The 24086-nt window shown below is 50.9% G+C and overlaps 1 protein-coding gene across 7 annotated transcripts in view; it reads left to right on the forward strand.

Annotated features, from left to right (window-relative positions):
* TNS3 (tensin 3) overlaps positions 1 to 24086 on the forward strand; it is a 269342-nt gene that overhangs the window by 221532 nt on the left and 23724 nt on the right. For all 7 annotated transcript variants that reach the window (XM_012646932.1, XM_012646933.1, XM_012646929.1 and 4 more), the window contains 3 exons: positions 20818 to 20989; positions 22234 to 22868; positions 23549 to 23635. In XM_012646932.1, coding sequence (XP_012502386.1) covers positions 20818 to 20989; positions 22234 to 22868; positions 23549 to 23635 — 894 coding nt within the window. The remainder of the gene's footprint in view (positions 1 to 20817; positions 20990 to 22233; positions 22869 to 23548; positions 23636 to 24086) is intronic.

Below are 24086 nucleotides of genomic sequence, written 5' to 3' on the forward strand. Positions count from 1 at the left end.
ATCTTTGTTTTACTAAGTTTATTTATAAGCTCATTCCATTACCCCCTCCAACTGCTCTTGAACTTTACTTGTAAAAATTATTCTGAAGTGCTGCCAAGAGGATTTTTACTTTTATCATGATTCTAAACCCTGCAGGATGGCCCCGGGGCATGGTGACAGATGTGGCTCAGGCCCTGCCACTCTTAGCTCTGTAATCTTGCACAGGTTGCATAACCTCTAAATTACCTTCCAAATTTAACCCGAACAAGAATGTGTGTGCTGTGCATTGTGTTGGCGGTCAGTCTCTTAACAATGAGGGTAGGTTTCCGCTTATGTATATGATAGTGCAACAAAAATTTGTCTTGAAATTTACTTGTTTAATTCAAAATGTGCTTCCTCCTTCAAGCATTTCCAGAGCCCCTTTGTCTATTAAAATTGTCCTCTGTCCTGGGATTGGAGAAACAGGGCGGTCCTGGCCCTGGAGCAGCTCTGGGGCTGGGGTCCCTCCTGAGTGGCCGGTGTCCAGCGTGGAATCCGGAATCCCTGGCTCTGGCCTGGGCTTGTCTCCTCCTCGCTGCTCTGAGCAGGAAAGGGCAGTGCAGCCGGGCTAGGATGCCTCTTATAACTGGGAATGGCCTGGAAGAAAATGCTTGGGAAACCCCGGCACATAAAACTTTCGAGAATGTGTGCTTTATTGGAAGCATTCACCCGGTGCCTCTTGCGTTTTCCCCTTTCCTCCATGGCCGTCCCCTGGAAGTCCACCTCACCCAGCCTTGGCCCCAGCCCCTGTAGACAGCGGCCCGCCCTGGGGTGGTGTTTGGCCAGTGCCAGATGCCCAGGAGTTTTCTCTGGAGCACCTATTGCCACTGGCCTCTCAGGCCGGCACTCCAGGCCACAACGCTCTCGTTGTTCTTGACACACTTGAGAGGATTTGGGATCGTGAAACTAGGAAAGAGCTGGATGTCTCGAGTCACTGAGAAACCGGAAGATTGAACGTGCAGTCTGCCTTTCGCCATTTGTCACTGGCGGGGACCAGACCCGGTCAGAGCCTTTGGAGGTGTCAGGATGCCTCCTCTGCAGAGAGGCATTGGCCAGAGCCACCCTGTCGTTTGTTTAAATCCTATCACATTTTACTATGGATATGTATCTTGCACGCATTACATGGCACACGAACGTGTCCTGTGTACACATATTCATGGTTATGCCTGGGTTTAGATATCCATTACTTTTTGAACAGTTCTTACGTGCCATGCACTTATCAATACACAGGTAGAGAAAGAGCAAATGAGCAAGTTTACAAAAAAACCAGAAAGCCAGGCAAATGAGAATTTCATTGTTTGGAAAACAGTAAAACTTTACCGATACTCCAGGGCCAACCAAGTTCCTGATGGGCACAATGGGGTCCCTACAGGTCTCGATGTGTCACACTGGCAGAGGGACCATGTGAACAGCTGTTGGAGTTTGATTTTTACCGAGGAGCATGAGATTGGGCTGCTGTGAAGTCTGGTATAACTGAGGTTTTGGGGAGATTGTTTTCTGCATTTTTAATCCCTTCTCTGAAAAAGCACAAATGATCATTCTACTTGAGTGTCAAGAACCACAGAACAGGCCAGGTGCGGTGGCTCACGCCTGTAATCCTAGCACTTTGGGAGGCAGAGGCAGGAGGATCGCTTGATGCCAGGAGTTTGAGACCAGGCTAAACAATGTAGTGAAGCCCTGTCTCTACAAAAAATATGAAAATTAGCCAGGTGTGGTGGCACGCACCTGTAGTCCCAGCTATTTGGGAGGCTGAGTCAGGAGGATCTCTTGAGCCCAGGAGTTTGAGGTTGCTGTGAGCTATGATGACACCACTGCCCTCTAGCCTGGGTGACAGAGGGAGACCTTATCTAAAAAAAAATTACCACAGAGCAGAGCTTCCCCTGGGGTTCTGGCCAGCAGGTAATTCTTGGGAAGAGAAGAGAGGAATGTTAGAGTAATCTGAGGTTCTCAGTCTGCTGTGCCTACTCGTTCAGGGGTGTTCTAAGATCCCACTTAGTCTTGTTTTATTGGGGCAGAGCCTATTGCTGAAGACAGAATCCGTGGGTCACCCTGACCACCCTGTCCCAAGCTGCCCAGGGCCACCTCGTGTATTGGAAATACCCACAGTTTGCATGAGGGGCACCCTGTCTTTGAAGCAGCTTACTCGTGAAGGTTTCAATTTCCTTTGCTATGTTATGTACCCCATCCTGGGAGGTTCCTGCAGGTCACCTGACTGTTGGGAGCAGGACTGGTCCACAGTTCCTCTTTGTTGTGTGGACACGCAGGGCTCACCCAGAGCCCGGCGAACAGGAGCATGGGAGGGGATGGAACGTGGCCCCCACAGGACCCATGAGGCTGGTGGGCAGGGAGGGTGGGCCGGCTGGAGGGTTGGCCAAGGAAAAGTCGTGCGCGGCCAATAAGCTCCTGCCTTACGAAGGGCACCCCCTCTACATTCCCTCTCCAGGCAACAGCTTGGCACCCTGATTCTTCTGTCCCTGTGGCTTTCCTGCCACTTCTGTCCCATCGCACTGGTCACCAAGTCTTCCTGTGTCTTCCCCCTACAGGGAAACTCCGTTGCCGTTGCCCTCTCTTCTCTCCCTCCCTCCCTCCCCCCATTTCCCTTCCTATCTCCCTCACCCTCACCTGCATTGGTGGGACCGGGCTGGGACGTGCGCCTCAGCCTGCCATCCCAGCCTCAGAGCATTTCCAGGTGAGTGTTCATTGCATTCCCAGCTCCTAGCACAGAGAAGCTGGTGGATGAAGGTTTGTTTTGTTTTCTAATGAGTGGAAGGAGAGACGGCCCCTCAGGGAGCCCAGCACATCTGTCAGTGGCCTGAGCCCGAAGCGTGTGTGGAGGGAGGGCCCCGCGATGGCCCCGCGTGGAACCGGCACCCAGACTGGAGAGGGGAGGGCAGGCGTCGCCAGCGGGGGGCCCAGCTCTTCTCTCCCCGTGTCTGATTTGCGCCTCTGCTTGCTCCTAGGATCTCGCTAAGGTGCACCGGGTGGTCCCAGCTGGTGCAGACCTGAGTGTGGAGATTCGTGGTCCTTCCTCCCTGGGGACACAGTTTCAGGGAAGGATTTTTCCAAATGTGTCTTTTTATCAGCAGTGCCTTGCTGCCACTCAGAGCCCAACCTCAAAATCACCTATGTCGCTGGCACTGCACCTGAGCAGAGAGAAGAGAGGGAGGAAGGATAAACAGACCTGCAGAAGGTCCTTAAATGTCCATACAGCTCCACTCAGAAGTGCCAGGTCACAGCTCTGACACTGGCACAGAAGCAGCCAGCCCTTCCCCCTCCCCTCCTCCACCTGTCCCTCCTTGTGAGTGTGCCCCAGACCCATGGAGCCCGCACCTGCAGAAGGAAGGGACCCACCCTCGGGAGCCTGGCTGCAAGTCATGCTGCCCCGCGCCTCCTTCCTCTGCCCAGGGAGTGACAGGCCACGGGAAAGGCCAGTCCATCCGCCTCCCCTGAGCCTGCAGCAGCTGTGGTGAGGCATTTCCGACAGCGTCCTTTGCAGGAGCTGCTGCCCTGTGAACACAAACAACCGGGAGGAAGTGCCTACTCAGACCTATGGGAGGAGGGTCCCAGAGATCTTCGTGGCCGTAACTTAGGGAGGTGGCCCCAAGGGTCCCGGGCAAGCCCTATTTCCTGGTGAAGGGCATTTACCTGTTCACTTTCCCCAGGTTGATGAGCATGCCACAGGGTCGCACGGGGGGTTGGGCAGGCTCAGTGCAGGCTGTTCAGCAAGCTGCTCCGGGAGCCGGCTGCATGTGCACGTGCGAGACAGTGTACTAGAGGCGGTGCCAGCCACATGCAAGAAAGGAGGCATCCCAGGACGAGCATGGGGCCTTCTCTTCCAGGGAGAACTTTCTAGGGGAAGCAAAGTCAGTACTCGCATGTGAGAGTAAGTGGGACTTTGCCAGATCCATAAGCCAGGGGTGGGTGCCCATTCTGCTAATACAACCCTGAGTAATGTGCTGTGTCACACGTGACAGACCCCTGTGCTTGCTATGTGGATTATGTTACAGTCGGATTTCGGGCCACTGAACAGAGCGCCTCACTTGAGTGAGGGCGATAGTGTTCAAATCCTATGGAAATGTGGAGTTGTTTGAAATGGGCTTTGAGGAATATATAGGAGTTCTTCACTAGTTGGCTTGGGAGGTTGGCCTTTTTAGATAGAGGGAAGCACGTGAGCAGAGAAAAGGGGAAGATGAGACAGTGCGTAGAGACTGCCAGCAGCGTGTTGGTACGAGAGGCTACCAGCCGGGGGGAGCAGGCAGAGGTGTTGGAGAACTGCCTCTGAGATGGGGTCTGGGCGGGGTGTTGGAGCCGCCTGTGGCCAGGAGGAAAGCCTGCGGGGTTTGAGCAGGGCAGTACCAGGGTGGGATTTGCACAGGACGGTCCCCTGGGCTATTTGTGCAGGGGGTGGAGTGCAGGGCCTCCAGGCGGATGGGTGGGCAGGATGAGAGGCAGATGGCCCCATCCAGGGGAAAGGGACAGGGATGTAGACTCCGGCAGGGGGTGTGGGGGGAGAGCACTGGCCAGGGACATCCTTGGCTTCCATTTCCTCCAGGCTCCAGCTGGTTGCTGGAAGCTTTTCCCCACTGTGAGTGTGGGGTCCCAGGGAAATTGGTGGGGCCAGAATTTGGAGGGGCAGGTTTGGGGCACAGTGGGCGGGTGCTGCTGCTCATGCCTTGGGCTAAGACTAGGCTGTGTTGGGTTTCAACAGGGACTTGCAAGAGATTAAAGTGGGGGAAGGAAAAAGAGGGAAAAGAAATGAAAAGGAAGCAAACCGCGGCAGCGAGTGAGGCGGGGCCAGGGCCGTCTGGAGGCACTGACTGGGCAGGCCGCCCGTGACAGCCCGCAGCAGCCCAACAATCCCGGGATTCTTTCCCCGGACCGCTCTCCCTGCCGCCCTCTGAATGGGCCTCTTTGGAGGTGGCCGCCCCGCCTCCCGCCCAGCTCCCTTGGGACAGGCCGGAACACAGAGCCCTGCCGGGGTGGGTGGGGGACGCCACGGCTGGGACGGGGACTCAGGACGCTGCTCACCACATAGGGCTGCTGGGCACAGAGCCCGTGGAGTGCCTTCTATCCGGCCCTGTCCTTCCAGGCCCTTCCATGGACTGACCAGGGCCCTGGGAGCCCAGGTAAGCTGGACATTGAGACTTGTTGCTTCTTCCTGCTCAGCTCCAGTGCTCCGGTGTCTTCTGTGTTCCTGCTGCCTCTGGCCATGTCCAGTTGCCCATGCTGAAACCTGATCTTCTGGATAGTGGGGGAGGGGACGGGCTGGCAGTGGGGAGAGGATGAGGTGGGATGCAGAGGCCAAGGGGCCAGGAAGCCTGGAAGCGACTTGGGAGGAGGACTGACTGTTCCTAGAGGCCCCTTGTCACTTGATGACAGTTCTCAAGTCCCAAAGGCTTTGGGACAAAACACCCCAGTCCCTGAGCCTGGAGGGCTTCTCCTTCCAGAAGCAAGTCATGGTTTGTCTTTGCTGAGATTCATTTGGGGCTAACAAAAGCCTGGTTTACAGATGTGCAGCTTTTCTGGAGCGAGACTACTTCCTAGCGCAGTCTTTTTTTGCCGTAACTGATAAAGTGAGCCTGCTTCATTCCAGGACTGTCACTGGCCACCCCCCGAGGGCCCTGGAGGAATCACGGGCTGCCCTGGGCACCTTCCGAGGCCCAGAAGGCTGCACATCTGAGCCCAGAGCGAGCGCAGCTTCCTAAGAGAAGCAGTTGTTCCTGCTAAATGCTGAAAGCAAGCACTAGGAGCTGACGTCGGGTTTTAAAATGATATACACTGTTGTCTCTTCTCTGGTTGCAGCAATCAAAGGGAATTTTTCTAAACAAGTCCATGACTTTGAAACAGACCATGTGCTCACTGAAATAACCTGCTCAGATTGTGTTAACAGAGCTTCTGGGCCGAGACGTGCCTGTCTCTTCACTGTTCCTTCCCTCCCAAATCTCCAAACTGGGGCTGAGGCTGCGGCTGCCTCCCCCACACGTGTGGGACACTGGGGGAGTCAGCCGGGCTCTGGAGATGGCACGGGCAGGGCCCACGCCCGGGGCTGCTGTGGCCTCCTAGGGTATCTGCTCCATCCTCCCTGTGGCTGCCACAGTGCCCTGTGTGTGTCTCAGCTGGAAGGATGGGAAAGATTACAAGGGAGACAGAGGAAAACCCAGAACTTCATTGCGCCTAAAGTGCTGCAGTAGCCCCAAGACAAGCCCGAGCAGATCAGAGTCCACCTCCTCCTCCTTCCCAGTCCAAATGTCTTGTGTATTGGCCATTCCAGCATTGAGAGATTTTTCTGCAGTTGAGTGGAAGATAATGTCTTTTCAGAGGTTTCCTGTCCGTTTAATGCAGTTCACGTACAGTAGTAATTTTTCATGATTTCCATGTGTATGTTGATATATTAGAAATTGTCTGGTTAGGATGGAAATGTGTTTCTAACTCTCAAGGTGAGATTAAAAGAAGCTTGGTCCACTTGGTCTAGAGAGAGGTTATCTTCTCCCTCCCTCGGCCTGCAGCAGTGGTGGCTGGTGGGTGTCCTGGGAGCCTCTTCTGCTGGGGCTTCCTAGACTCTGCGCAAGAGCCGTAGTTAATGGCTCTGAGTTGCTTACAAAGCACCCATGTCTCCCCAGCACTCAGGGCAGACCTGTGCAATGGTTCCTTGTCCTCTCCAAAGTGAGTATTATATTGTATTTGGGGGAAAAGAGGTAGTTTCAGTAGAGGAGGGGTGATTTTATTAAATTAAGGCTGCTGAATGTGAGACCTTGCTGATGGGAGGCAGGGATGTCTCATGGCAGGGACATAGTCTGTGAGTCCAACAGAGGAGCTGGCTCCCTTTGAACAAGTTTCTTAACCTCCTCTTTCAAAATCTATTTCCTAGTCCATAAGATAGGAGCAATAATTTGCCCATGAAAATGTCTTTATGAGGATTAATCAGGTGTCGACTGTGTGTGGCTCAGCAGGGTGCTTGGTGTGTGGTAGGCACTCAGCAAAGAGCAGCTGTGATTCCGATTTCTATTATTATTGTCTTTATAAGGAAGGTCCATACATGCAATATAACCAGGATTTTACAGTAGTTCTGAAAAATGTGTGATTAAAAGCTGTTAACATTCAGATCCGGGCCTGAAGCTAAAGCAGCATTGCTCTGAGAGCACGGTGACAGACGTGGGTGCAGTTTGGGACTGATCCCTGCAGTTCTGGGTAAGTGGTTTGCACAGCAAGGGCTGCTCATAAGCAGTAGTCCTCACTGTAGCCCACTGCGCCTCTTCTCTCCATGCTTTGGCTTCTACCTTCCTGTATTTTAGAAAATAAGAACATCCATAGTTGTGAAGCTGCCTGGCTGAGATGGGATCAGGACAGGAGGGCTGCTGGTGTGTTACGTGGAAGCTATTCTCATGGTGTCAGACGCTGGGCTGGGGTAGCTCCCAGTCCTGTGGTCTGCTGAGAGCACCACATCCACTCCCTTGCCTCTGGCCCACCTGAGACCACCTTTGCTCCACCAACCTGCCTTCTAGGAAGGACTTGTGATTTTGAGATGATGCAATCCCTTTATAGCAAGAGCGAAGGGAGCAGAAGGTCCCCGTCATGGAGCACACTGTCTTCTTACTCTGTCCCACTGCCCACTGTGATTTTGCCAGGATATAAGATAAAGATATAACTTAAAAATACAGGACTAAGAAATCATTGGAATGTTACCTTCCAGTTCTACCTCTAGATAACAGGGTGGCTTGTGGCATTTCCTGAGCACTGTTCTATGTTGGACATTGGATTTTTTAATTTTTTATAGAGACAGGGTCTCACTCTGTCACCCATACTGGAGTGCAGTAGCGCCATCGTAGCTCACTATAACCTTGAACTCCTGGGCTCAAGCCATCCTCCTGCCTCCACCCTCCGGTAGCTGGGACTAAAAGCATGTGCCATGATGCCCAGCTAATTTTTTCAAGTTTTTGTGGAGATGGGGTCTCATGATCTTGCCCAGCTTGGTCTCAAACTCCTGGCCTCAATTGATCCTCCTACTTCAGCCTCCCAAAGCGCTGCAATTACAGACGTGAGCGACTGCACTGGGCCGGGGCTTCTGATTTTTGATTAGCCTCAGTACAGCAGGCAGAAGGCTAGATGGAAAAGGTGAATGGGTACCTGGTCAACAAGGTAAACAAAAATTGAACAGGATTTTACAAACTCAGGCTCAGAGAGAAAGGAGTGAGGGCTCAGCTGGCTGGAGGACCAGGCTCACCAGTGGGACAGCTGGCTTCCTTGGGCAACTGAGTACAGATAGAAAAGCTTCTGGAATGCTGTGGAACTCCTTTATAGCACTGAGGGGGTAAGAAAGAGAAGAGTCCAAAGATAAGGTTGGGTTCTGGAAGATGTGGGTCTTAGGACCCGCTCCTTAGGACTCTCTTGGTAGGAGCAGGCCAAAGTCCCCCGGTCCACCTGCTTCCAAGTAGACCCCTCCAAGGCTGGTTTTCCCGGGTGGTTTCCCCCTTGGTCCCATCAGTTCCACAGCCTGGTAGACTTTTTGTCCTTAACAAGGTCCCGGTTGCCTTTGTAGCTCAGGCTTCACTTAGGCTGGACGAAATTATTTGGGAATATCATGGTGCCAATTGAAAGGAAATTTGTGTAGTAAAGTCACTCGCAGACTGTTTAAAATGACATTTTTTTCTCAACAGGGAAAATTTTCAAAGTTCACTAAGAGACAGGGTAAAAGATATAAATAAATGGAGAGAAGTGCCATGTTTGTGGATAGGAAGAAAATGTCATAAATGTGTTGAATCTTCCACATTTCACCGATGTATTTAATTCATTTCCAATCAAAATGCCAACAGATTTTTTTTCGTGGATTTATATAATAAAGTAAAAATCCTGAGTACCCAGCATATAGCTATCAGACAGGAGGGCTTACCATGAAGCTGAAGCATTCAGCAAGTTTGGGTTGGCACAGGATATAGAAATTGACCAACAAATAGGCGAGGTGCAGAGCAGACCGGCACGTGATTGGGGCTTTGGTGCCAGATAAAAGGGGCCAGGTCAGCCGAGGAAAGAGGGGCCACCCCACAAATAGAGCTGAGAAGACTTCCCATGTGGAAAACGTAAAGTCAATCCCCTTAATACCACGTGCAAACAGCAGTTCCAGATGGATCAAGGACTTGAACGTCCACTATAGTTCTTAGTAGAAAGTCTGAGTGCGTGCCTTTTCTGTTTCTGCCCCGCCCCCCATTTTCTGTCCCTCTGTTTCTCTTTCCTTGACTTACTATGGATTTATTAAATGAGGGGGATTCCATCTTGATTTATTGATAGTGCTTTTGCGTATATCCCTTCATACAGTTTTCTTAGTGGTCATTGAATATATTACAATGGGTGTACATAACTTGTCATAGTTTGCTGGCATCAGTGTTTTATCATTGGGAATAAAGTGTACAAACCTTTCTTCAATTTAGGTCCTTTTCCCGTCTCCACTTTTGAAATATAATTGTTTTAATTATTTCATCTATTTACATCGAGTACCACGTGTGGTGATGATCTACTTAGTGCTTCAACCATCAAAAGTGATGTAAGAAACTCACGAGAAGGGTGGGCTACTTTATTTACCCTACTTTGACTGATTACTCTGTTCTACTTTCCTTTTGGATGTTCTAAACCTTAGGATTTTCTTTCTGTTTTGAAAATTTCCTTTGGCCGTTCCTGAAGGGTAGGTTTGCAAACCTCGAATTCTCTTAGTTTTCCTTCATTTCTAAATGTCTCTATTTTTTCTTTCATTCTTAGAGGATATTTTTGCTGGATATAAGAATTCGCAGTTGACAGTTCTTTCCTTTTAGTACTTGGAAAATGTTGTGCCAGTTCTTTCTGGCCTCTTTGGGTTGGGCCTTTTTTGACTAATCGAAGATGCGTTGATTGTCAGACAAGTTGTCATTTTATGTACCACTAAGAGAGGGAAAATAGTGCCAGGTAAAACATGATGCACCACGAGTGAAAAGATACACACAGATTTCAGAAATGTGACTTGGTGACAACAGGAGACACAGGATTGAGGTGACAAGGCCTGGAGAAGCAATACTGCCAGCCAGCTGCAGGGCCAGCCTGGGATGTGCAGAGCTATGGGTGGGCTGGGGACAGGGTGCCCAGCAGGTGCTGAGCCCTTAGCAGGTGACCCCTCCCTGCCGGCCCACTGCCTAGGAGGCCCTGGTAAGGTGACAGTAGTGAGACACAGCCTCACCTCTGAGGCATCCCCGCAGTCCCAGTGGCACACGTTACCAGCGGTGTGCTGGGAAGGGCAGGGTCTGCGGCCACTAAGAGCCTTTGTATGGGGGTTCGGGGAGCCACTCTTGAGGCTGCAGGGTGGCTCAAGCCCCGGGAAGGGCTTTCTTGGTTATGTGAGCTCTCCAGTCCTCCCAGCCTGGAAACTTGACTCGTGGGAAATATTATCACCAACTCAGCAAATTTAGCCACTCCCCCAGTTTTATGTTTGTCACACGCAGACTTTCACAAACCCTTTTCTCCTCTTCCTCCTCTTTTTCTTCTTCCTCCTTCAATATTCTATTCCCCTGGAGTGTGTATGTATGCACTTTTCATCTCGCTGTCTGTTTTTGCCCATTCTCTCTCAATTTCACATGCTTTCCCAGTGTGTGTGTGTGTGTGTGTGTTCTTGCTGTCGCATCCTGCTATCTTCCTTCTGTAGGTTGAGGCTGTGTACTGGACCAAGACCCTGGTCCTGGGGCTGGGGGACCAGCTCTGAGGGGTGCTTGGTACCCCTGCACTTCTTTAGGCTGTAATCTCCTCCTTTGTAGACCAGCAATGAGACTCCTCCTTCCAAGAGACCTGGAGGGTCGGGGGGCACTTGGTGAATGTTTATCGTTACTGACACACCGGGGACGATGGACAGGAGGAAGCTTCAGCAGTGGGTCTCCCACCCTGAACGACTAGTTAGAAAGAGGCTGGGGTGTTTTGCACAAGGAGGTATTTTATATTCTGCTGTGGATTCTAACTGGCTCGTCTTTCTGGAAAGAAAACATGCCGAGTAAGAGCAGGTCAGTTTGGTCTGTTTGAGGGGAATGTCTTTCTGCCCCCTTAACTGTTCGTTCCCTCCTTCCCCTGAAAGCAAGATGGTCATTTCCTGAATTTAGTTCCAGTGGGACAGGAGGACGCTGGGTGGAGGGACCGATGAGAGCTCCAGGCATTGCGGGGTTCTGCCCAGGATGCCCCCTGGGAGGGCTGCTGCGGCAGCAACTGGAGATGGCTGTGAGCTACGTTATTAATTGAGACGTCAGCTGTTACATTTGGAGCAATGTTAATACATTCAGATCTTTGCTGGAAGCCCAGCCAGATGCCTACGTGTATTGCTGGTGTTCCAGCAGTGCTGGTGGCCTCTGTGTTCATGAGGTTTGGACTCCAGTGAACGGGGCTGAGCTCGGCAGCACCTTTAGAGCCTGGAGCCAGCGGCGTGCCATGTGACCGCAGAGCCGGGCGTGCCCACGCGGCTGCTCCTGAAGAACATGGAGCCAGCCCAGAGGAGAACGGCACCGCCAAAAATGAAGGGGCTGAAATGAAGACCCTTGCGTCAGTCAGAGTGAGTGGCGTGGCTTAGGAATATTAAGAAATTAGATATCTTAGTGAAAAAACAAAAACAGAAGCAGCAGGGGTTGGGAAGGCTACGGTGCACCGCTCAGAGCCTCCCCAGCTTGCTCATAAGCCGCCAGGCTGGAGGTCAGGGGCACCGGAGCTGAGAAGGAGGGCGTGCGACCGTGCGTCATCCCTCCGGCCTACCTGGGCCCGGAGACACAGGCTTTCTGGCATAGTCGGCTGCTCCTAGAGTTCTGCCACCGCCTCATCAGAATTGCCGTCCCCCAAGTGTCGGAAGGGACATGTTAGAAATCCTGTCTGTGTGGTCCCTGCAAAAGCCACATGCCTCCTGCCAGTTTTCGTTTCCTACTCCTTACGACTGGCCTTCGGAGAGCTTGCTGGGGCCAGTCGCTGTTGTGAGCACGTTTCGTGTCCTGACTCGGTTATCCTCCTGGGAACCCTGAAGTAGGGCCCTGTCACTGTCCTGCCATTTGCAGAGAGGCCGCGTCTCCCCAGATAGTACACCTTGTGTCAGGGGCTGCATTGCAACCCCTCTTGACCCTGCAAATTCATGATGAATGAACGCTTCACCTGAACCTCAGGATGTGACACTGTTTGGAGAAAGGGCCTTTACAGAGGTGATTAAAGTGAGTTAAAGCGAGTCCCTAAGGGCAGGCCCTCGTCCAACAGGACTGGCATCTTTGTAAGAAGAGGAGATGAGGATGAAGTGTAATGACTATATGAGGACACAGAGAGATGAGAGACGCCAGAGAGTTCAACCCTTGATCCCAGACTCCAGCCTCCAGGACCGTGAGGGGTACATTTCTGTTGGTGAAGCTGCCCAGTCTGTGGTATTTGTCACAGCGGCCCGAGCTGACTAATACGCCGTGTTGGTGGAACACCAGGATTCCAACCTGCAGAGCCGTATAGAGTGAAAAGGAATGAGGTTGTGCTAATGAGCTGAAGACTCGTGTGCAAATCCCGCTCCAGCTGGCCGAGGCGTGTGAGCTCCCCGCCGGGAGCGGGCGAGGAAAGGCACTGAGTACTCAAACACCTCCGGCATGTGGATGGAGGAGGGCGCACACCTTCACAAGTTGTTCTGAGGGGCAAATAAGCCCATTAAGTACCGCGCAAATAGTAATTATGAATATATCTTGATCTTTTGTGAAGGTGGCTTACTATTTCTGAAAAAAGATAAAATGCATTTTATTCTCTGCTCGTGCTGTGAAAATCTAGCTGAAGTTCATCAGTGGTGTGCACTGCGATGGGAACGCATGTTTTTGTCAAACGAGTGAACTGAACGTGAGGTTCTGAATCCCCACCTAAGCAGCCACTCCCAGCGGCAGTCGTTACTCCTCCCAGGCGATTTAGAGGTGCTGGGCAGACACCACTGTCTGGGGAAGGTCTGCCTTTAGAATTTGGCCAGCGATACTCTCTCAAAAGCAGCAGTCTTCCGGTTTCTGGAACTACACGAGAACCCTCCCATTAGCTGCCTGTGGTCCCGGTTACTTTATGGGGTGGGAGCATCATGGATGCAGGTCCCCCAGGGGTGCTCTAAGGAGGTCTCTCCTTCGATTCGTGTCCATTAAAATCCTGCTCAGTGAATAAGAGTTACTCGTCACAGCCGGAGACTTCTGAGACTGTAGGAGAGGTTTGTACCTCTAGACTCTTGGTTTGAATGTGGTTTAAACCTCCGTGGTGCAATAATTATAGGAGAAAAGTATTATCTTGGATCAAGAATCCTCAGGGCTTCATATGTCAAGGGATCTGGCACCAGGCTAAAGTGATCTTTTCTTAGCGGGGCCACAGCAAAGTTCAGCATGTGCAGCAAGACTTCCTGTCCTGTTGACTGGTCCAGTTATGGGACTGGGATTATTCTGGGGACAGAAGACTTCGAACCAAACTGGACAGCCTCTTCACGGACGCAGACCCAGCTGGCGTCATGTCATCTTGAGTAGTCCCTGCCGCCTTCTAACAGCCTGCACGTTCCTGTGTAGCTCTTGGTGCGCTCATGACTGCCGCTGCCATCATCGTAGTCGGCCCAGGGCTCACGCAGGTTCTCCCTCTGCTTGGAGAATACTTCCTCGGTGTGTGCGTGCATGTGTGTGTGTGTGTGTGTGTGTGTGTGTGCGTGCGTGTGTGTGTGTGTGTGTGTGTGTGTGTGTGTGTGTGTGTGTGTTTGGCTTGGCACCGGGAAGGCTTCCCTGCACGGATCCAGATGCCCCTTTCCTTCTCTCTGGTGCCACTTTGCATGCCACTCTGCAGAGCCTGGCCGCTTTCTGATTTAATCCCGTCTACATCCTTTCCCTGGATTGGAAGCAGCTTTGAGGCAAGCATCTGGTGTCACCGAGGCCACTTTCTGTCACAAATAACCAGTCCCAACTCAAGCTGGTTAAAGGAATAAGAGAATGGAAAATGTAATATTCATGATGGTGGAAGCTTCTGGGTGTCCATGGGCAGGTGAATGGATGAATGAAACAACATGTGGCATGTTTGTACAGTGGAATATTATTCAACCTTAAGAAGGGAGGAAATTCTGACATGAGCTACAACGTGGACGAACCTTGGGGACATTATGTTCAGTGAAATAAGCCAGTCACAAAAAGACAAATCCTGTATGACTCGACTTATACGAAGTCCCTAGTATCATCAAATTGGAGAGACAGAAAGGAGAGTGGTGGTTCCCAAGGGCTGGGGGAGGGAAATCGGGAATTATCGTTCAATGGGGACAGAGTTTCATTTCTGCAAGGTGAATAATGATGGTTGCACAGCAATGTGAATGTACTTAATGCCACTGAACTACGCTCTTAAAAGTGGTTAAGATGGTAAATTTTATGTTAAGTATATTTTATTATAATTTGAAAAAAATAATGGAACTGGAACTGAGCAGCCGTGAACGGCTCTGGCCTCGGATGTTGTTTCATGAGGACTCCTCAGTCGCTGGCGGGTGGGTCTCTCTCCCTCTCATTTCTGTCCCGCACACCCTGGCTTCCTGGCTCCATGTCGTCTCTAGGTTGCCTCAGTAGCTCCACCCCAATGTCATCTTTCCTTAAAGTCTAGCAGGAAGGAAGTCATTTGTTTTTCTGGGAACTCAAACCAAAGCACATTTTCTAGCAGCTCATCCCTCGCAGGTTGCTAAGGAGCCTCCTTAGCCCCTGGAGGAGCGGCCTTGCTGAATCCATCCTAAGTGTAAAAACTGCTTCGCAAACACTGTCTGTGAAGAAAAAAAACTGTTTTCACTATTTCAACATCAGAATTCTCCACACAGCACCAACTACATTGGGGAATGTGTTTTCTTCCCAGTCTGTTTGGATCAAAACCTTGAATATAAATGGGACATGTTCAAAGAATAAGAGAAAACAGGCCCTGATTATAATTGAGCTATTTTATTTGCATTTTCTGGTTCCTTTTGTATTATTGGTTAAAAGGAAGTCTGTGACGTGCTTTCTTTGAAGGGGATGAGAGCATCACAGAAGGGTCACCTGGCTGCTGGCAGACAGGAATCCCAGCTCTAGCACTGGCTGGGCTCGGGGCCTGCTGCCCCACGGGGGAGCGAGAACCCTGCTTGTTTCAGGGAGACAGAACCAGTTTATCCTTGCGAGAGCATTCCTGGTATTTACCGAAATAGGGACCTCAAGTCGTTGGACAAATTTATATTATGTGATTTCGACATCAGGATTTACAAAAGAAAAGACTCAACATCAAGAAAGCATCTGTTTATCCCTTTGGGGCTGTTCATCATTTTGTCTCTGTCTATAGCGTCTCTTTAGGGTCTCAGCTGCAGGACTTTGATTCTCATCAAAAACTGTGAAAAGGGCTATGTGTGGTGGCTCACACCTGTAATCCTAGCACTCCGGAAGGCCGAGGCGGGAGGATCGCTTGAGCCCAGGAGTTTGAGGTTGCTGTGAGCTGTGCTGACGCCACCGCACTCTAGCCTGGGTGACAGAATAAGACTCTTAAAAAGAAAAAAAACATGAAAAGGCTTTTTCAGTGTTTCGGGGTTTTTGCTAATTAATTCTCATTATATCCGGCTGCCTGCCTGTTTTTCCTTTGCTTTCAAGGAGGTTGGTTAAATGGCCTGTTGTTCATAGACAAATAACAGAAGAATTATAAGGACTCCTTTAAAAAAAAGAAAAAATCACTACTGTGGAACCTCCCATACAATGTTTTGCTTTTTGAAAATAGAATTTTAAAATTCTGAGCTAGGAAATCACCTAATCTGACCTCAATTGAAGGGAGCCCGTAGCTGAAGAACCTGGAGGCCCAGAGGTTGAGAATGTGCCTGGACCCTGAGCCTGGGGCAGAAGAGCCCAGACTAGAGCTTGGAGATCTGTGCCGCCCCCTCTCCATGGCCCCTGATTCCACACCTGGAAGTACAGGGACAGCAGGAGACAGAAAAGTTACTGACATTTCAGTTTTTAGAACTCTCTCAAATGTAGATAAGGAGACTTCCTATTTAACTAAATAATAATCCTGGGTTATGACCAGGAGAGAAGGAAGGAAAGAGATAGACGATAGATATCAGAGAGAGAGAGAGAGAGAGAGAGATGAAAAATAGATATAGGTGATAGATGTATAGATGGATAGATAGATATTAATAGATAGATATGGATAATAGATTGATGGAAGACAGAAGACAGATAGGTATTCTCACTCACTTCTAAAAGTTTGCTGTGAATATAGCTGTATATTTATGGACCATAGGTTAAGACTGAAATTTTAGGTAGTTAAATAGCAAAACTCCAGTATCTCCTCCTCAACAGGAGACTATAATATTGACCTCAGCTAAATTTATTTTTCATTAAAGATGATGTAAAAAGTTTAAAGGCAGTTTGTAATTATTAACTAATTGATGTACGAATGAATCATTTTTATGCTTTTGTAAGATTTTTTTTTTCATGGAGATTAGGAAGACAGGAAAATATTGATGTTATTTATTTATTTTTTAATGCCATGAGTCCTGATTTTTCTTAGTAAGTTCTAGTTCCTGCATCTAAGATAAGAGTCACACCCCAGGGATGGCTTTGATGCTTGGTGGCTCCTGAATCTTTAATTGCCTGGCAGTTCCTTCCATGTGTAGGTGCGGGTCTCTGGCCAGGCTCAAGACTTCGGAGAGTGAGCCTGGTTTCTGTTCTTCCTGCTCATTTCCATGTCTTGTAAATAGTGGCCAGTGGAGAGTGAGTGGTGTCCAGCTTCCCACAGAAGCTTGGACGACAGCATAAAAATAGATCGCTTGGAAAGGGGCCGGTGACCCTCATTCACCCCTGTTCTGGGTAAAGGAAGTACAGGAAGTAGAGCTGAGAGGAGATGAGCACAGACATTCCTGAGATCCCAGAAGGACGGGCACGCTCCCCCCGGTTCCTGCCAGCCGGGGGCTGCCGGGCAGCAGGGCCCTTTCCAGGCACCTCACTCCCACAGGCGCCGGGAACACAAGCTGGCTTGGGGGAACCAGCAAGCAAGATGAGATTGGGTTTCCAAACACTGACAGTATTATGCCTCTGGGTCTCAGCAGCAAAGGAAAAATGTGATAATATTGTGCGAACTAAGGACAGAACTGAGACAGTGCCAGGAGGATGCCCAAGAACTACAAGGAGCGTCTGTTCAGGGCCCGAGATGGCGCAGGGCAGCAGGGTGCTGGCAGCATGCGTGTGGGTCCGGAGCAGCGTCCTGGCATTGCCTCCAGTGCCTCCCACGTCGTGGAAACGCATCTTGAGGGGAGGGCTGGTGGCCTTGGGAGTGTGGCAGTGGCCTTGTAAGAAGTCCGCCTGCCCCGGAAGACCCTCCCTGTAGTTGTTTCAAGGGACCCTTATCCTCACTGTGGTGGCCTAGAGACAGGCTGCCAGAGGCTCAATGAGGAGGCCTGCCTGTCACATTCCCACAAGGAAGGCTGCAGAGTTCACGCCTCCGCAAGTGCCCCCGTACAAGAAGGGGGAGGTTTCGGCCGTTCCTCATCCCACCCCCAGCCATTTCCCGGGCTTCTAGGTGCACAGTTAAGGATACAGAGGACTGACATTCACCTGTAGTTTAACCGTGAGCAACAGATGTACAAGTTAAGCAGCAACGTTTCTGCCTGCTCTTACAGGGGGCCAATGCCTGCAAACAAAGTGAACCCATGCGGAAGGGTTTGCAAGCCGTGGATCACACGCACTTAGCTGGTGCCCTTGTCTGTTCTTGGACTAAGATTTTCTGTGTACTTACCCCGGCCCTGTGGGCTTCCTGGTCTCTGCTCTCTGGATGCCCAGCAGGGGCCCTGGACAGGAGCACTTAGAAGGGGGACCCAAACTCTCTGCCTCATCCCCTCACCTGCCAAGCAGGGGCAACATCTGTGGGGACTGCACAGGCCAGAGGGAAGCGGAGGTGGTAGGTGCGGAGCACAGAGCCTGCTGCAGGGTGCAGGCGTTGGGTAAAGTGGAGCTGCCATCCCAGTCATTCGAATTGGCAGGAGTCCTCTTACCTGAAAATGTCACCTGGGCCCCACTTATCTGTGAATGCCAAGGCCCAGCTACTAAGTGGATTAATTACTGTGGCGTTAAGCTATTTGGTGCTTCTCTGAGCACAGGCAGGGGCCAGGGCCCTGCAGGAGAAACGGCCTAGGAAGCTCAGATTTCCCTGCACTGACGTCCTCGTAAACAGGGAACCCGATGCTTTGGGCAGCCCCTTCTCCAGATAAAGGGTTAAGTCCGGTCACCAGGTCGGGGACTGATCTGATAAGAGGGAACCAGGCAGCCACACAGAGTTGGTGCTAATTGAATGTTAAACAAAGCCACTTTCATGGGAAGTGCTAGGCTTGCTGTTTTCTGGGACAAGCACTGTGATAACAGGAACAGAGTGGGATTTTATTTTCTTCAGCCTCTTCTCATTTGATGAAAATCCCGGGTCCGTGTGAGCGTGTTCAGGGTCTGAGTCATGGCATGGGTTCCCCTAGAGCCTCGCGGCACTGGGACTGGGCAAACAGATATGCAGCACCAGCGGGGATTGCCCCTGTGGCTGCGTGGGGACCCTAGTAGCAGCATCAGTTGCGGAAACAGGCACTGCGTGCCGTGCTCGGTGCATGTGCTCTCTCATACGATCCCTTTCATGTTTGAACAGCCATAAGTGGACATATTAGACTTGATTAACAAACACAGGCTTTTTTATTCCAAAGTTCTGTGTTGTTCCTTGGCGTGGGCTGCTAGGAGCTGATCAACACTTCCGTCTGCCCGCTCCTCTGGGCCCAGTATTTCCACATCATGCTCTGAACTCCTCCCTCTAACCTCCAAGACTTTGCTAATTCATTCCTTAATTCGTGATGTGAGTGACCTGGAGCTCCTACAGGTGCCAGCTCAGCGCCCAGGACACAGCAGTGCGTGGGGATGGGAGGAGGAGCGAGGCTGGAGGGAACTTTATGGTGACGGACGTGTTGATTATCTTGATTGTGGTGATGGTTTAATGGGTTTCTATATATGTCAAAACTGACTAAATTCTACACCTTATATATGTCTAGCTTTTTGTATGTCAGTTATATAGCAGTGTATATTATACTTAAAGCTGTATTTTTTTAAAGATTAATTAAAAATTAAACATTTTGCAATCTACTTTTTCTCTATGAAGATCTATTAGATTAGTTAGGAATATTGTTAATTTAGGCATAATTCTAGACATTTTGTGTGCTCTTTAAAAATCTATAAGATTTCATTAGGAAAATCATTGCTGCTAAATAAAAAAATGAAACATGGATTCTTAATTCTTATAGAAATGTCATGTTTGATAGAAAAATTACTTCACTTCCCATGTACGAAGATGCCATATGGTTTTTAGAATTTTCATTCTTTCTTGATAGAGTTGGAGTGTATTTACCTCATTGGGGTGAAATATAGTTTTTTAATAATTCCATTTGTGAACGGATAGTGCAAATTTTGAAAAGAAATCAATTTTTTTTAAAAAAATCGCATATTGCATCCTGTGTGTGGCAGTCATTTGGGCGAGGGGTCAGTGGGTTCCTGTGCGGTGTGGATCTGATTCCTCCCTGGTTTGAATAGCCCGGGCTCTTATTCATACCTGGATTAATGCGCACATCTAGATCTTTCCTTCTTCAGAGGTCACATATGCTGTCGATAATTCCTTTCAGAGTTTTCTCAGAAAATGCCATTTTTATAGAGTTTGATTCTGGTGTTAAATTCCATTGCTCATTTTTATTTGAAGAGAAAAGAAGGTAGCCTTTATTCGGTATAATTAAAATAACATGTATTTTAAGCATGATCCCCTAGGCAATAATCCTGTGAGCTGAGGGCTTAACACCCTCTTCAGGAACTGAATAATATGGACATTTTTTTCCACTTCATTATTCTTTATCAGTCCTTCCTAGTTTTAAAGCAGAAAGCAAAATGACCTACATTTCTAATAATTTTAGGTTATTATTATTTTAGGTTATTATTTCTAATAATTTTAGGTAAATTTGTCTGGTTCATAATAGCTAGTTAAAAAAAAAAGGAAAGAATGAAAAGCCAAGATTTTTTAAATATCTAGAAGTAATAGAGACACCGGGCAGGAAGGGAAATGGAAATTCCACCAGAGAAAGGTGCCTGTGCTCGGGCGCTGGGCACAGATAGGTTCGCGTCCCAGCAGGGCCTGCGAGGGCGGCCGCTGCACCTCACAATGTGGCAGCCCCAGCAGGAGACGAGAAGGCACCGGCACAGGTGCGCGCCCGGTAGTCGCCTGACGTGCAGCAGCCGCGCTACCAGCTTGGGAGGGTGGGAACAAAGGGAGGCTGAGGACACCGTAGCTGCCTGAGCCCTGCACTTAGGGAGAGTGGGTCCTTCCGTGGAGGTCGCCTGCCGGTTTGCAGAGAAAAGGCCATGCCCTTTCTACAGCGAGGAGTGGCCGAGATCATGAGTGTGGAAAGTAATTAGAGTACGTCGGCCTTCAGTTGGTGACGAGTGACGGGAGGACTGGCCTAGTAGCCCAGCATGCGTCTCTCCTGCATGGCCACAGTGCTGCCGACGCTGGCCAGCTCATGGTAATGGGTCGGACACCATGTATGGGGACTGAATTAGGTGTCTTCCCTTTCGGGAACAGTGATGGCCCAGAATAAGCCTGCGCTTTGGGGCCCAGAGCCGCCCACTGCAGCTATTATGAACAGTGTCATATTCAATGTGGCCATGGATGACAGAAAGGCTCAGAAATCAGCACTGTTCCCTGTAGAACACACAGACGAGGTCACGATGGTGACCCTTGGGTCCTGCAACTAAAGTTTCTCTGCTCTCCGTTTTCTTGCTATAGAACCACGAGGCTGCCCCGAGACTCTCAGTCACGCAGTGGGGATGTCTGAGAGCCCCGTTGGTCCCAAATCCGTGATGCTGCGGGCCGACGCGCCCGCGGCGTCTTCCTTCCCGCAGGCCTTTGCATCTTCCTGCACAATTTCTAGCAACGGCCCCGGCCAGAGGAGAGAGAGGTAAGAAGATGTGTCTTTAAACTTGACACAAGGTCCCCTTAGTGACCCAGAATGCTGAGCTGAGGAGGAAAGAAGGGTTTGAGGGGTCAGCCAGGCCTTTCTCTCCAGAGGTGCCGGAGCCAGGCCCGGGTGAGGATTGGCATGGCATTGGGGGCGAGGCAGGATCCCTGGCTGTGTGCAGGACAGCGCTGCCCACGGGGACAGGTGTATGTGCAGGTGTGTGGGAAAATATAGGCAAACACAGGGAATAGAAGAAAATTGGCCTTATGGGGATTATAAAAATGGACAGAAAGGAAGGGAGGGAAGGAGGGGGAGGGGCAGGCTATGGACAGAGAATGATGTCCTGTTTCTGTTTTACAAAGACGCTGCCCCTGAGGAAATCCATTTGCGGGATGACTCCGCTTGCCCAGAGTAGGAATGAGTCTCCTGTGCTTTACTGTGTGGGCACGTAGCTCTCGATTCAACTTCCTTAGTTCTGCTTCCTTTCTCCTTGAAAGGGGGCTTCTCACCTAAGACGTGGCATCACACATAGACTATGTACCCGACGAGTGCTTGTTAATGGATGAGTGTACATCACGTGGGGTGCTTTCCACTGTCGCTCCATATTCCTAAATGTGTGGGCATCCCTTAATCAGCTGATTCACCCAGCAAGTATTTACTGGCACTGACCGCATGTCAGGCGCAGGTGCAGGAGGTGGGAGGCAGGGCAGGCTCTGAGAGGGGAGCAGGTGCACGGTGAGCCGACGGCCCTGCTGCACGGGGCGAAGCTGCCTGGCGTCCATGCCAGCGCCTGGGACCAGAGGCGAGGGCATGCCCAGTCCCCAGTGTGCACACGTACGCGGCCACGGGTACTGCACAGGGGCTGGCTGGGAAAAAGCTTCAAAGTTGGAGATACAGTTGGGCCTGGTCTTGTGGGAAGAAAGTGACTTCACCAGGTGAAGGTCAAGGAAGGGCAGGGTCTGGGGGCTATTACCAGAGTTTGGGGAGGCCTGTATGGGGGCAGCTTCCTCGGTGCCCCGGATGTGGAGGTAAGCTTCAGGTATGAAGTGGGGGCTCGAAAGGTGGGCAGCATGAGCTCAACGAGGGCCTTAATTCGCATATTTTGGAACACACCTCCTGTGCTACACAGCGAGCCTCAGCACCCACCTCTCTGGCCCTGTCTTCCCCATGTAGGGGTGGCGGCTGCTGATTTTGAGGTGCCTCGTATCTTACATGCTCTCTCGGTTGGCTTGCCTTCTGAACAGCCCATCTTCTGCAGAACGCCAGTGGGTGGAGAGCAGCCCCAAAGCCACCATCTCCCTGCTGGGGAGCGGCCGGCCCACAGGAAGTCCCCTCGGTGCTGAGTTCTCTGGCCACGGCAAGGACTCCCCGGTGCTGTCCTGCTTCCCGCCGTCGGAGGTCCAGGCCTCTTTCCACAGCCATGAGCTGTCCCTGGCAGAACCGCCGGACACTCTGCCCCCCACAAGCAGCCAGGCCTTTCTGGGCTTTGGCCCCACTCCTGTGGGCAGTGGTCTTGCCCCCGAGGAGAACCTGGGGGCCTTGCTGGCCAATTCCCACGGCGCGTCCCCGGCCCCCGGCGTCCCGCTGACAGCGGCAGGGACTGCCGACAATGGCTTCCTGTCCCACAACTTTCTCACGGTGGCTCCCGGACATGGCGGCCACCACAGTACAGGCCTGCAGGGCCAGGGAGTGACAATGCCCGGTCAGCCGCCCCTCCCTGAGAAGAAGCGGGCCTCCGAAGGGGACCGTTCTCTGGGCTCCGTCTCCCCCTCCTCCAGTGGCTTCTCCAGCCCCCACAGCGGGAGCACCATCAGCATCCCCTTCCCAAACGTCCTTCCAGAGTTTTCCAAGGCTTCAGAAACGGCCTCACCTTCGCCAGGTAAGTGTGTTTCCCTCGGGCAGAAGGGCCACTCTCTCCTCTAACTCAGCAGAGGGAGGGTCCGGGATTTGCAGCTGGAGCTGGCGATGGGCACATCCCCGCTGCTGGGCGGGGCACCTTGAGAGAGAGACCCAGGGCCCTCGGGGGTCTTTTCTCCTTTGCTCACCCAAAGCCAGACACTTCCCTGCTTCTCAGTTACTCTTCTTGGCTTCTGCGTTTAGCCACTTCAGATTCATTCCACTTGTAGAAAGTGCAGACATTTCCGGTGGTTCTATTTTCCCTTTCACTTGGGAACATTACTCTTTGAAAATAGCTCTTTTTCAAATTAAATGAATTCATCTGAAATGTAATTATGAAGTATCAAGTGTATAAGAAGTAATACGACACACGCTGATTAAACAGCACAAGCCTTGCTGTTTGCTTCCTACTTTCCTAACTGTATTTTTAAAATGTACTGCAAAGTCCTAATCAAAGCATCCTGTTGTTTTGTTCTGTTTTATGAAACAGTTGCTGCCTCCTCCAACCCCATCATTTTGAAAGTAAGGTTCCTTCCCCTTAGAACATTCCCACCCTTGCTCACCCTCTGTGTGGAATTTGGACTCCTAGGATCATTGCAGATGAGAGGTTGCAAAGAAAAGCACCGCCCTGCACAGCCACTGTTTTCAAATTTTGCTTTACAGATAGTCCGGGTGATAAACTTGTGATCGTGAAATTTGTTCAAGACACTTCCAAGTTCTGGTACAAGGCGGATATTTCAAGAGAACAAGGTACGTGTGGAGGCTGAGGGCCTCCTCGGGCATCTGTCCCACTGAGAGTTAGACTCTTGTGTGAGGACTGGCCCTGCAGTGGGACCATCAGGGACCCATGGCCTTGGTGTGGGTGGACGGAGTTAGAGCAAGGCCTCCCACATTATTCCATGCCTCCAGGGGAAATGCTGTCACCATTACATTTTTGCAGGAAAGCTTGGCACTAATGAGGGCTGTGGTGAGGAGTGGGCACCAGCCGTAAGCATTGCAGCGTGTGGGGTGTGACATCTGGCTGCTCCCACCTGCCAGCGATGCCAGCCCACAGCTGCTGACTGTGAGGAGGAGACACGCTCTCCTGGCGTCTCCAGAGAGGCCCTAAGCCTCAGAGGGTGAGGTCCCAAGGGAGGGAGATGTGGCTTGCCCTGTGAAGTCAGGGCCCCCATGTGTTCGTGAACACCTGCCTCGGTCCAAG

The sequence above is a fragment of the Propithecus coquereli genome, unplaced genomic scaffold (assembly GCF_000956105.1).
Source record: "Propithecus coquereli isolate 6110/MARCELLA unplaced genomic scaffold, Pcoq_1.0 Scaffold252, whole genome shotgun sequence".
Classification (NCBI taxonomy): domain Eukaryota; kingdom Metazoa; phylum Chordata; class Mammalia; order Primates; family Indriidae; genus Propithecus; species Propithecus coquereli.